Here is a 13,560-nt window from a genome sequence, read left to right as displayed (position 1 = left end):
TCATTATAACGGGACAAAAATGTAGTGAGTGCTTACTCAGTGCCAGGCCCTATGTTAGCCATAAAAAATATAAAGGTTTTTAATAATTGCTAGCATATTGTTTGTGTTTCCTGGATCCTGCCCTCAAATAGCTCAAACCAGGAGAATATAAACAGAGTTACAGAATGAGATGATAAATTCAATAATAAAAAGTCTTCTGAGTTTATGTATAAACAATGAATAGTTGATTAGGATAGAAATAGGATGGGGAGGGGAGGATGGGGAGTCATTGCTTAATGGTTGCAGATTCTGTTTGTGGTGATAAAAACGTTTTGGAAATAGATAGTGGTGATAATTGTAAAACATTCTGAATGTTATTAATGCCACTGACTTGTAACCTTAAAAAAGGTTAAAAGGACCAATTTTATATTATATATATTTTATCATAATAAAGAACAAATTTTTTAAAAACCCTATAGGGAGTTCCCCGGTGGTTTAGTGGTTAAGATTTGGCGCTTTCATTGCCGTGGCCCAGGTTCAGTCCCTGGTTGGGGAACTGAGATCCTGCAAGCTGCACAGCGCGGCCAAAAAAAAAAGTTTCTTAAAAAACAAAATAAAATAAAAATATTAAACCCTAAAAAATAAGATGAGATGGTCAAGAGGCATTCGTGTTGCCCAGTGGTTATTTTCTGGTATAAATTCTGATTTATGATTTGAAATGATTATAAATATACATTAAAAGCAATAAAAAGTATCTAAATATTAGGCTATTAAGTACATGCATGATGTACTGCAGTTAAAACACAATCATGTGTGTACTTCTAAAAGATAAGTATCAATTTATTTAATAAGTTTATTTTTCAAGTCTGTTCTACCTCACCACGTAGCATGAGCAGTGGCTGACAAACACCAAGTAACTAACTCTGAGTATGAATACTGTAATGAATGGAAAGGCTTCAGGAGATCCCATAGACATAACATTAGCCTAAGGACTTGCTGATAGCAGAGGCGTCTGACAAGAGTAGGCTAACTGTAAACAGAGCTTAAGGAATGGTGCGCCTCACCACTGGACTAAAGTGAGTACCAAAAATGTTAACTTCTGCACTTTTTTTGATGGAAAGCAAGTAAAGTTTGAAGAACAGGAATTTAATTTGAAGCATGGCTATTAAAACTATTCAAAACTTGGCAACTTTTGATGTGGGATTAATTTTACTATTATCAATTCTTGGTAAACCTTGTTTGCCCCTTCTTTTCTCCCCATTTTGTGTTCTCTAATCCTTCTTTATAGCTTTTATAATAATGAAGAAGTGTTTCATCTAAAATACCCAGATAAGAGAAAAACAAATACTGTATGCTAACACATACATATATATGGAATCTAAAAAAAAAAAAAGGGGGTTATGAAGAATCTAGGGGCAGGACAGGAATAATGACGCAGACGTAGAGAATGGACTTGGGGACATGGGGAGGGGGTAGGGTAAGCTTGATGAAGTGAGAGAGTGGCATGGACATATACACACTACCAAATGTAAAGTAGATAGCTAGTGGGAAGCAGCCACATAGCACAGGGAGATCAGCTCGGTGCTTTGTGACCACCTAGAGGGGTGGGATAGGGAGGGTGGGAGGGAGACGCAAGAGGGAGGGTATATGGGGATATATGTATATGTATAGCTGATTCACTTTGTTATAGAGCAGAAACTAACACACCATTGTAAAGCAGTTATACTCCAATGAAGATGTTAAAAATAAATAAATAAAATAATATAAAATAAAATACCCAGACGATTAGAAGTTACACAGAGTATAACTATAGAATTTAAGATAAAAGTAATTTAATAAAAGAAATAACTTTTTTGCTAAATTAGAAATGAAATATGGGGTGGGTATCATTCATATTAATTGAGAACAAAGGAAATAGGTGAAAGGGTTAAATTAAAATTTGTACTTGGGAAAGCCTTTAGGAAATAACTTATTACTATCCACATTTAATGAGTCCAAGTAGATTTTTGCAGTTGAATAATACAAATGCCTAGCCAATTCATGACTTTCAACAGATATATAGCTAGCTAAATTTAAAAATAGTTCCTTTCAACTGCTGAGTGGATAAACAAACTGTGATATATCCGAATAATGAAATATTCCTCAGCAGTAAAAAGGAATTAATTACTGACATGTATAATGATATGGATCTCAGAAGCATTATTCAAGGTGAAAGAACCCAGACCCCAAAACCACATACTGCATGATTCCATTTATTTTGATAACAAGAGCTAATGTGTGATCTTGGAGAGTAGATAAAAGAATATTTTTTGAAGGTAAGATTGAGAACTGAGAGTCCAAGGTGTTATAAAGATGTGAAGTCACATGGGGTAGTAAAAAGAATTTCCACCCCTTTCTACATGGGATAGATAGAAAGTCTGTGAGCCAGGTGCTGACTTAATTAGTTGACTGGGGAGGTTGCTAGGTGACAACAGTGACGAGGAAGTGGTGGCTTGGCTGAACAGCAGAGCCTTTAAAGAGCATGAATTTCCCAAGTGGATTAGGACTAATAATGGTCTGGAAGGGAGGCTAAAACAGGTAAGACATCATCCCTCCTCCTAGCCACTGAGATATGAAAGAAACAGCACCTCCCGGGAAATGATGTCAGGAAAGAGCCACATTTCTGCTCAGTCAAAGAAGAAGAGAGCACTTTCAGAAGTAGGTGAGATTACGTTGGGAGTGCTAACAATTCCATAGAGCACAGTGGAGGGTTTAGGATGCGGGGGAGGAGAATTGGACTGTGTCAGTGGCCAGGAAGCTCAGAGAATTAAATGCCATTACAGTAACAAGGCATGTGGAGTTTCAAATGACATGTGCATTTAGTTCCTACTTGTTCTTTGAGGCAAGTGGGTGATCGGTTCCAGGAGATACAGTCTCAGTTCATCTGCTGTCAAACTCGGCACACACAAATATAGTGGTCCCCAAAACTATAGTCACTGCATGCTTTTTGGCCTGGCGTAGAGGGTGGGCATCTAAGCTTTTAACGAATGAATGAATGAAAGCAATCTACTTGGTATCAGAGAAGGCTTACTTCTCACAGTCTTAACTTGTGTTTTGATATGTTTAGTGTAGGATTCTGACCTTTTGCGTATATTCTCTGCCATGCTACTTTGAGTTTAGGAATGATTTTACTATATAACAATAGCGTTTAACTATATCACGAAGTTGTACACTGGAAATTAAGTCTGTTGAATCCATGATAAAGACAAGTGTAATGCTAGCATGTGTGCTGCTGTTTCCTCATTGTGTTTCTGGCGCTAATTTCCCTCTTCCTGAGCCTAGATAAGGGAGAGAGGCTTCACTGTGCTTAGGGCACCTGCTCCCAGTCAGGTGGCAAGCAAGGTGAATGCAGCCCTCCCTTCTTTTTTCTGTCCCAGACCTGGGGCCATTCACAAACCGGCTTTCTTCAGTCTTTAGGTTGCAGAGACAATCCTGACTTAAGCACAGCTCACCCATAACGGGACATTTATGAAAAGAGCCCAAGACCTGAAATATGGTGGGCCTATGAGTAAATGTGCCCCTGTCGACAGGAGATGTCTTTTAAAAGGTAGTCTTTTCTCATGAAAATCACAGATGTGGAAACATAAGACGCATTCTTTTGAAGGGGTGTAGTTAGAGAACAGTGGAGATTGGCAACTCGGAAAGGTAGAGATTGGGTTGGATTCTGCTATGCAAAACGGTTCACTTGGCAAAGATCCTAGATTGTTAAAGAATTTTGATAGAATAAGTGTTCCACAAGAAAAAAAATTTAATTCATTATATATCTTTGCCCAAAAATCTTTCAATTACTATAATAAAGGTGCCTTCATTTAAAATATGTACTGCATTACTGCATGACAATTTAAGGTTGTATTTCTCTTCCCGTTCTTGCGGAAAGCATGTTTTTTCAAAATTCTTTTTTTTAATGTACTGGTACAGAATTCAGCATTGTCTTGTCTTCCGGTAGAAATGGATTGTTTTCTACTAAGTATGTTAGGATTATTTCAGTTAGGTTCTTGCCGGAATAATGACTCTTGGACCATGTTTTGAAGAATAAGTGGGAGCTGAGCAAAGAAGGGGGTTGGGGAAGGAGCATTTTGAGTTAACAGCATGTGCAGAGCCCTGAAGGCAAGAGAATGTGACAACTCCTGAAAACTGCAAGTAATTCATGAATGGCCAGACCGTAGGATTACAAGATGTTGAATTTTGTGTAGCTTCAAAATACAAATCTAGAATTAATAGGTATAGGTTACAGGGAGGGAAATTTGGGCTTATTAGAAGGAATAATTTCTAACAGTTCATAGCTTTTCAAAATTGAATGGATATACTAATACCAAGTGAGGTTTATCCCAGGAATGTGAGACTAGTTAATATACTTTTTTTTTGAAATTTTTTTTAATTGAAGTATAGTTGATTTACAATGTCTTGTTAGTTTCAGGTATACAGCAAAGTGATTCAGTTATACATTTTTATATAAATCTATTCTTTTTCAGATTATTTTCCCATATAGGTTATTACAAAATACTGAGTACAGTTCCCTGTGCTATACAGTACGTTCTTGTTGTTTATCTATTTTATATATAGTGGTGTGTATATGTTCATTCCAACCTCCTAATTTGTTCTTCCCCCCTCCCCTTTCCTCTTTGGTAACCATAAGTTTGTTTTCTATGTCTGTGGGTCTGTTTCTGTTTTGTAAATAAGTTCATCTGTATCTTATTTTTTTACAATTCCACGTATAAGCAATATCATATGATATCTGTCTTTGGTTACATACTCTTATTCTACATTTTTACAGCACTCTATCAGCATGTTTTACCCTTCTTGCCTTGTGGAGTCTTCGAAATCAATGCTTATTTTGAAGCATTGATAAATGCTTAGAAATATAAGGTTGCCTACTTTGTTTAGGTTATATCTGCAGTAAATGAATTTGATACTTTGAAATTGTATTGTTAATAAAATTTCAACTTCAATTAATTAATTTGGTTATATTAGACTTGTGAAAGAACTGGTCTTGTTTGTTTGGTAGAACCACAATTCTTTTGTTAGATTTTATATAGAATCTATATTAACCACTAAACAAGGATAAAAATCTTTAAAAACTAATTCAGTTCATTTCAGTAGTTTTGAGCAAAATATACAGAGCAATCCAAGAAGAAGTTCAGAGAATTTTGTAACAGGAAAGAAAGTTTAGTAAAGCCAGTGAGGCCAGTGAGTTTTCACATGACTTCTTTTGCAGCTGTAGTATATAAAATAAATTCACTTGAAAGGAATCTCTTGTTTTTAAATAATTTGTTCAGTTTATTACATAATTCAGCTTTCCCGGTGAGTAAGTTTCAAACTGTTGAAAATATAATTTGTTTTCATATTTGTAAAAGAGAATTTCACTTTGAAGAGTTCTGTCCTGTATATCCTTGACTTATGTTTTGCAGGATGGAGGTTTGCTCCTGAATAACCCTTCAGCGTTAGCAATACACGAGTGTAAATGTCTTTGGCCAGACGTCCCATTAGAGTGCATAGTATCCTTGGGCACTGGACGTTACGAGAGTGACGTGAGAAACACTGCGACACACACGAGCCTGAAAACCAAACTGTCTAATGTTATCAACAGTGCTACAGACACAGAAGGTTCGTCTGTTTATTTGCTGCCTTAACGTACTTCTAGAGTTCAGTCTTTGATAGAATATGCTGGTGCTCACGGCAAAGAGTGTTGTTATGTCTGTGTTGTAGGCTTAGGAAGCACGTGGGAGCAGGTGTTTGCCGTTTCTCCTTCTCCTCACTCATTTCTTCCCAGTAACCCTGCGGTAGTGACTTCTCCGTGTGGGAGCTAGAGCTGCCTTGGCCTCCTTACAGCTGGAGAAGTCGCTGAAGCAGGAATAGCACAAAGGCTTGGTTGGAGACTCTTAAGAAACAGGGAAAAGGAAAGGTGTCAGGTTGGTTCAGGTAAACACATGGTAACAGGGAGAGAATCAGAGTACTTACGGAATTCGATTATTTAGTAATGTGGCGGCAAACTGGAATAAGTCCTTACTTCCACTCTGGCTGCCTCTATAATCTAGTCTTCGTATAAAGGCCCAAGTGGTCCTCTTAAAGTGTAAATTAAATCATATCTTTACCCGGGTCAAAACCATCTAGGCTTCCCATCACACTTAGAACAAAATCCAAAGCCTCATTCACTGAAATTCACCAGGCCCTGGAAGGACCTGGCCTTTGAATGCATGTCTTCCCCCTCTCTCAAGACGTGGCTCCTGTATAAAGTGTGTCCAGCTACACTGTAACTCTTGCTGTTTCTCAGACTTGCTAAGAAGGCTCCTGCCTCAGGGAATTGCTGTCTTCTCTTTGTAAGGCCTTACCCCAGATACATGCTTGATTCCCACCCTCACTTCATTCAGGTCTCTGTTCAGGTGTCACTTCCCCAGAGAGCCCTTTTCTGATCACTTTCTAAACCCCTCACCATCTCACTCACTCTAACCCCTTATCCTCCTTTCTTTCTTTCTTTCTTTTTTTTTCCTTTTTAGAACATTTATTTCATTATGGACGTATTGGTTTAGCCAAAAAGTTTATTCGGGTTTTCCAGTAAGGCGGTACGAAAAACCCGAACAAACTTTTTGGCCAAGCCAATATATTACATATTTGCTTGTTTAATTGCTTATGATCTCTATATCCCACCAGAATGTAAGCAGGAACTTATCCTGTTAACTATGTTGACTGCAGTGCCTGGCACATAGTAGGCAGTCAGTACTTGTTGACTTTCTACTTTGGGCCTTGAGGTCTAGATATCCTTATTTTACTATATTATTTTTAAGTCCTATGTGAAATCTTTTATTAAATTTGTAAAAGGAATTGTTCCCAGTTAACAGCCCCTTGCTTCTGAATCTCATTCTTTCTATATTGTCATGTTACTGACTGAGTCATTAGCCTACATGAGGCTCTTAAGCTCCCCACTAAGGATGTTTATCTATTAAATGATAACCCAAGAAAAGGTGACATTCTGGACTTTTCACTATCTGAAATTTTGTTGTCAAATCAATAAAATATTCTTACCATAAGCAGTCTTCCTAGAAAAAAATAGCTTTGATCACCCAGTCTCATAATACTTACATGTATACCTTGTGCAAACCATGTGATGGGCTCGTTTGAAATTTCCAAGAAATATGAAATGCTGCCTTCATTCACTTACACTCTAGTTAATGAAGAATTAAGAGTGAAACATATGTAACTGCTGATACTAGATGGTTATCGATGTATAGAAACAGCAGTTTCATTTGGTTCAATCTAATATATTATCAATTGCCAAATAAATGGTGAATAGATGTAGACGATTAAGCCTATGAGAAAACTAAACTAGATTGCTGTAGACAATTTACAAGAAGCAAATTAGACTTGATATGGGTCTTAAAAGATAGATAGGGTTTGGACGTTTTAAAAGAGGGTTCAGACTTCAACTTCTGGCCATGATGGAATAATAGGAGCCATATATTTCCTCCTACCTTAAATCATTAGAAAACTGTACAGAGCAATGGTTTTCAGACATTAGATGACAGGTGGCATAGGTCACTGATCCCTGAGAGAAGGAAAATAAATGAAGTAATCACATGATTGCCCAACTTGCTACCTGGAAGTGTTTCTAGGTGATAGCATGAGGAGTGGCGAACTCAAGCAGGGTAGTCCCAGGCTCTCAGAAAACAGAGTTGGGGATTCAAAGAGGCCAAGGAAACTAGAATTTGTGGGCAAAATACTACAGAGAAGGCAGCTTCATAGAGAGAGTGCTCTAGAGCTATGCAGAGGAGTCCCCTTGAGTACTGATCTGTGTTGTGTACAAGCATGTGAGGAAACTACCCAAGGCAGATTACCCCAGAAAGGATTAAATAGAACAACCCTTGGTGCTCACACGGGACCAGGCAGCTCAGATTTCCATCACCTAGATTAGAAAGACCTTGTACTATGTGGGATATGCAGTAGAGTCCTCAGAAGGGTATTGTCTCTGGATCCACCCTAACACAGCTTCAAAGAAATTCTCAAAAAGAGCAAATTGAGCTCCAGTTAACAGCATCCACTGTTAGAATAAAATCCAGCAATATTTAAAGGAATGCAACAAATTCCAGCACACAAAAATATAAGATTCACAATGTTTGGCATGCAATTAAAAAATTATCAGGCATACAAAGAAGCATGAAAAGGTACATTTAACCAGGAGAAAATCCGATCAATGAGAACAGACCAAGATATGAAACATATGAGAGAATTGGCAGACAAAGGATGTTACAATAGCTATTCTAAGTATACTCCATGTTGAGTGAGATAGAGGAAGATTTGAACATGATGAAGAGAGAAATGGATATAGAAAGGACCCAAATCAAATCTGTAGAAGTGAAAAATGTGATGTCTGAATTGAAAAATACAGCTGATAAGATTAACAACAATTCTGTACAAAAACATGGAGAAAATAGAAGAAGAATAAATACTTACCAGCTCATTTCCTAAAGCCAGCATTACCCTGACACCTAAACCTGGCAAAAACATTATTAAAAAACATTAAAATACCAATCAGTATTCCCTATTAATATGTATGCAAAAGTCCTTAAAGTATACTAATAAATTGAATTCAGCAATATATAAAAAGGAGAATACAGCATGATCCAATAGGATACATCTCAGGAATATGGGTTTGGCTTAGCATTCAAAAAAATCAATATAATTTCACTGTATGAACAGACAAAAAAAAGGAAAAATTTATGATAATCTCAATAGATGCAGAAAAGGCATTTAGTAAAGTTCATCAACTATTCATGATAAAAACTTTCAGCAGATTAGGAACAGGAGGGAACTTCCTCAGTCTGATAAAGGACCTCTATGAAAAAACTAGAGGTGGCATCATGTTTAGTGGTGAAAGACTGAATCCTTTGTACTTAAGATGAGGAGCAGAGTAAGATGTCTCTCATCACTTCCAGCTAGTGTTGTACTGGAGGTCCTTTTCAGTGCAGTAAGGCAATAAAAGGAAATAAAAGGCATATAGATTAGAAATGAAAAGTAAATATTTATAGACAACGCAGTTGTCTATGCTGACAATCCTAAGGAATCTATAAAAAAGCTTCTAGAACTAATAAGTGAGTTTAGCAAAGTTGAAGAGTATAAGGTCAATAAAAATCAATTGTATTTCTGCATACTAGCAATGAACAATTAGAGATTGAAGTTAAATATATACAAAGATATTATTTATAATAGCATCAAAATATTAAATACTTAAGAAACTATTTAACAAATTATATGCAAGACCTGAACAGTAGAAACTACAAAACACTACGGAGAGAAATTAAAGAAGGCCTAAATAAATCGATATATCAATACCGTGCTCATGAATTGAAAATCTCGGTATTGTTATGGTGGCAGACCACAAATTGATCTGTGGACTTCATGCAACTGCTATATAAATGAAAATGGACTTTTCTGGGGTAGAGATTAACAAGATGACTATAAAATTTATATGAATATGGGAAGGACCTAGAATAACCAAAACAATTTTGAAAAAAAAACAAAATTGGAAGACTTAGACCCTCTGATTCCAAGACTATAAAACTACAGTAAGCAAGGGTGGTATTTGCATATCAGTGGTACCTAACAGTACAGAAATTGATCCAGACATGTATGCTCAAAAGATTTTTGACAAAGGTAATTCAATGAGGAAAGGATAATCTTTTCAACAAATAGTACTGGGACAATTAGATAACTGTATTTTAAAAATTGAACCTTGACCCTTCACATCATACACAGAACCTAACTTGAAATGGATCACAGACCTAAATACGAGAGTTAAAACTGCAAATCCTTTAGAATACCCTGGAGAAAATCTTAATGACCTTGGGTTAGGTAAAGAGTCTTTGATAAGACACAATAAACATGGACATAAAAGGAAAAACAGATAAGTTAGACTTCATCAAGTTATAATTTTGTTCTTCAAAAGACACTTTTAATAAAATGAAAAGACAAGCTATAGACTGAAATAAAATATTAATAAAATATGTGTTTGATCCATCATCAGAACCAAATGTATAATCAGATGCAAGATATATAGAAAATGCTTACATTGTATAATATAAGGAATATACAGAGATGAAAACAAAAATTCAGTGGGAAAAAAAATGGCCAAGATGTTTGAACAGATGCTTCACTGAAGAAGATGTACAGATGACTAATAAGTACATGAAAGACTTTTCAACATTATTAGTCCTTAGGGAAATGAAAATTAAAACCACAAGATCCCAGTACACATCCTCTAAAATGATTAAAATTAAGACCGACAGTACCAAGTCTTGGCAAAGATGTGGAACAGTGGGAACTCAGATATCCTAGTGGTTGGTGTGCAGAATGGTGCAACCATTTGGAAAACAGTGTTGTGGTTCTTAATAAGGTAAATAAACTTTTACCATATGAATGAGCAATTTCATCCCTGAGTATTTACCCAAGAGAAATGGAACCATATATCTACAAAATGATTTAGGGTTATTTCTAATAGCTAAAAACTGAAGAGAACCAGACCGGAGAGAACAAATTGTGTTATATCCATACAGTGGATTACTACTCAGCAATATAAAGGAAGGACCTATTGATCCATGCTGCAACGTGTGTTTCAAAAGCATTTTGCTGGGTAAAAGAAGCTAACCAGACCCAGAAGCGCTATATAGATTTATGATTCTGTTTATATGAAAAATTCTAGAAAAGGCAAAGGGTAAGGGGGGACCAACCATAAAAAGGCACGAAGAAGCTTTTGGGATGACAGAAAATGTTCTATGTCATGATTGTTGCGGTGGTAACACAGTGTATACGTTTGCCAAAACCCATCGATTCAGACACTTAAAATCGGCGAATCCTATTGTATGTAAATTATACCTCAATGAAGATGATCTCAAGAAATTAAAAAACATATACTCCTATAAAAATTAATTATAAAAAAAAGAAATTAAAAAACAAAAAAGGAAGGTTGTAAAGGCATTTCAGCAGTGGCTAACAGTATGACTGAAAACAGAGAAGAGAGTCCTGGAGCAGGGATCCTAATTTATCAGAATTATATGGCGTATTTTGGGAGATGAATTTCATTTCATAGTTATATTCAGTATTATGGATTCTTTACTCCTGTTATTTAGCTGGAGTGTGGAAATAAGCAAGGCTTTGTAATTTGCCTAAAATTGGATAATTGTAAGTAACGTAAAATTAGATCATTGCAGAATAACTCGATTTTTTAATTCACCCTATCCTCTGTTTGTTTTAACAGAAGTCCATGTAATGCTTGATGGTCTCTTACCTCCTGACACCTATTTTAGATTTAATCCTGTTATTTGTGAAAACATACCTCTAGATGAAAGTCGAAATGAAAAGCTGGATCAGCTGCAGTTGGAGGGGTTGAAGTACATAGAAAGAAATGAAGAAAAAATGAAAAAACTTGCAAAAATATTAAGTCAAGAAAAAACAACTCTGCAGAAAATTAATGATTGGATAAAACTAAAAACTGACATGTATGAAGGCCTTCCATTCTTTTCAAAATTGTGATGAGTGTGTGCATGTATAGCCTCCTAACTGGATGCCTGTTCAGAAGATCCACAGAATTCAGTAAGGGCTTGCGGGGTTCAGCAGGACTGCCTTTGAAATGCTTAGAATTCTGGGGAATCCTGAAAAGACAGTGGTCGGCCCAGCTTGCACAGTACAGCGAGGGTGTGTGTGGTTACAGAGTTCATCTGGGAATTAGGTTTTCATGATGTTAATAGTTAACCACGCGTTAGGAATCTTACTGTGCCAGTTGGTTTTAGTACATATTGGTGTTGCATTGTTTGATGTTTGAAAATTTATTAATATATGTGCCAAACAAGGACTGAAAGCTGTCATATTATACTTGGTATTTTTACTTCAGTCACTGTAATCATGTTAAATTTATTTGATCATTGATTTTCTTTCATGTGGAAAAGCTAATTTGTTCTTAAAATAATTCATCTCTTTAAACATCACTTAGGTTTTCACTAGCTACATTCTGCGTTCCAAATGTTGCCTTCTACTATTGTCATATCATCTAAACAGATGCAGAAAAAATGGGATTCTCTCTATCAAAGGACTTTTACATTTGAAATATGAAAGAGCCAGATACAGTTCTCTATTCCAAATGTGTTTATGTCAACATTGTTTGGTTCCGAAAGATAGGTGAAGTTCCAATCAACCACTTTTTCCCCCTGAAATTTCAAGATAATGCTGTATGTTAACTTTTCTAGCTCTAGCTTAGCATTCACTATTATGAAAGTAATTATTTGAATTTACTGAGAAAATGCCCCATCATTAACAAAAATAAACTATTGAAATAATCTATGTTTAAAGGCTAATGTCATTTTAAAATTATTTATTATTCATGATGTAGCCCTTCGTCTCTTTGTAGCATTTGAATATACCTGTCAACAGTATGCTTTAAAAAAATGTCAGGCTTGTTTTACCTTAACTCCTTTAACCATCTGGACTTCGCAGAGGTTAATAACGTATACACCAACCCGAATCATTGTTTATGCTAACCAAATTCATCTTTGTTGTGTTATCTATCTGCCATGTAAATCTTTCACCATGTTTAGATTTGTGAAGAGAAATGAAAAAAGGTTAGTGTCCTTTGCTTTGTACGTGTAAACTAGAGCTAAACCCGTTACCCGGATCGTCATGCTGCGTCTTTGCAACGTTGATGCGAAGAGGCAGCGAGGCGTCGAGGCGTGGTTCACAGATGCTGGGGGAGCTGAGCGTCTGGGTGCAGCTCGGGCTCCGATGCAGAGCCCTTCTCTTTGTGACCTGGAGGAGGGTGGACAGCCTCTCTGGGCTTCAGATATTTTATTTGTAAAATGAGAAGAGCTGCTTCTAAAATTTTATTTCCTCTTACGGCAACTGAAAAGTAAATTCTGCAAATGTACAAGCAAAAGATAGGAAGAAGTGTGAAAATGAATTTTCATTCCTACACAGGTAAAATATCTGCTCTTTTCAAAGAAGCAAAGAATTGTCTATTTTAAAAAGAAAATGTAATAAATTATCCAACTTATCAGTTATTTTAAACATAGAAAATAAAAATTATTTTGTAGCTCAGTCCTTTTGGGGTGTTTCAGTTCTTATTTCTGTAATAAATGCTGTGCTGGTAATATTTCAGTTCTGTTCTTGCTGCTGATGTTATTCTTTATTAAAAATAGTACCGGGACTTCCCTGGTGGCGTAGTGGTTAAGAATCCACCTGCCAACACAGGGGACACGGGTTCGAGCCCTGGTCTGGGAAGATCCCACATGCCGTGGAGCAACTAAGCCCGTGAGCCACAACTACTGAGCCTGTGCTCTAGAGCCCACGAGCCACAACTACTGAGCCCGAGCACCACAGCTACTGAAGCCCGCGCGCCTAGAGCCCGTACTCCGCAACAAGAGAAGCCACCGCGATGAGAAGCCCACGCACCGCGACGAAGAGCAGCCCCCGCTCGCCACAACTAGAGAAAGCCCACGCGCAGCAACAAAGACCCAACACAGCCAAAATTAAAAATAAATAAAATAAAATTTATTTAAAAGAAAA

The 13,560-nt window shown here is 36.6% G+C and overlaps 1 protein-coding gene across 4 annotated transcripts in view; it reads left to right on the top strand.

The window, feature by feature from the left end:
- PNPLA8 (patatin like phospholipase domain containing 8) overlaps nucleotides 1-12,065 on the top strand; it is a 146,275-nt gene extending 134,210 nt beyond the window's left edge. For all 4 annotated transcript variants that reach the window (XM_036863020.1, XM_036863019.1, XM_036863017.1 and 1 more), the window contains exons 9-10: nucleotides 5,427-5,622; nucleotides 11,264-12,065. In XM_036863020.1, the coding sequence (XP_036718915.1) occupies nucleotides 5,427-5,622; nucleotides 11,264-11,538 (471 nt within the window). In that variant the 3' untranslated portion in view covers nucleotides 11,539-12,065. The remainder of the gene's footprint in view (nucleotides 1-5,426; nucleotides 5,623-11,263) is intronic.
- Nucleotides 12,066-13,560: the final 1,495 nt, after the last annotated feature.

The sequence above is a fragment of the Balaenoptera musculus genome, chromosome 9 (assembly GCF_009873245.2).
Source record: "Balaenoptera musculus isolate JJ_BM4_2016_0621 chromosome 9, mBalMus1.pri.v3, whole genome shotgun sequence".
NCBI lineage: Eukaryota > Metazoa > Chordata > Mammalia > Artiodactyla > Balaenopteridae > Balaenoptera > Balaenoptera musculus.
Note: the sequence above shows the minus strand (reverse complement) of the source record. Positions and strands in the feature narration are given on the sequence as shown.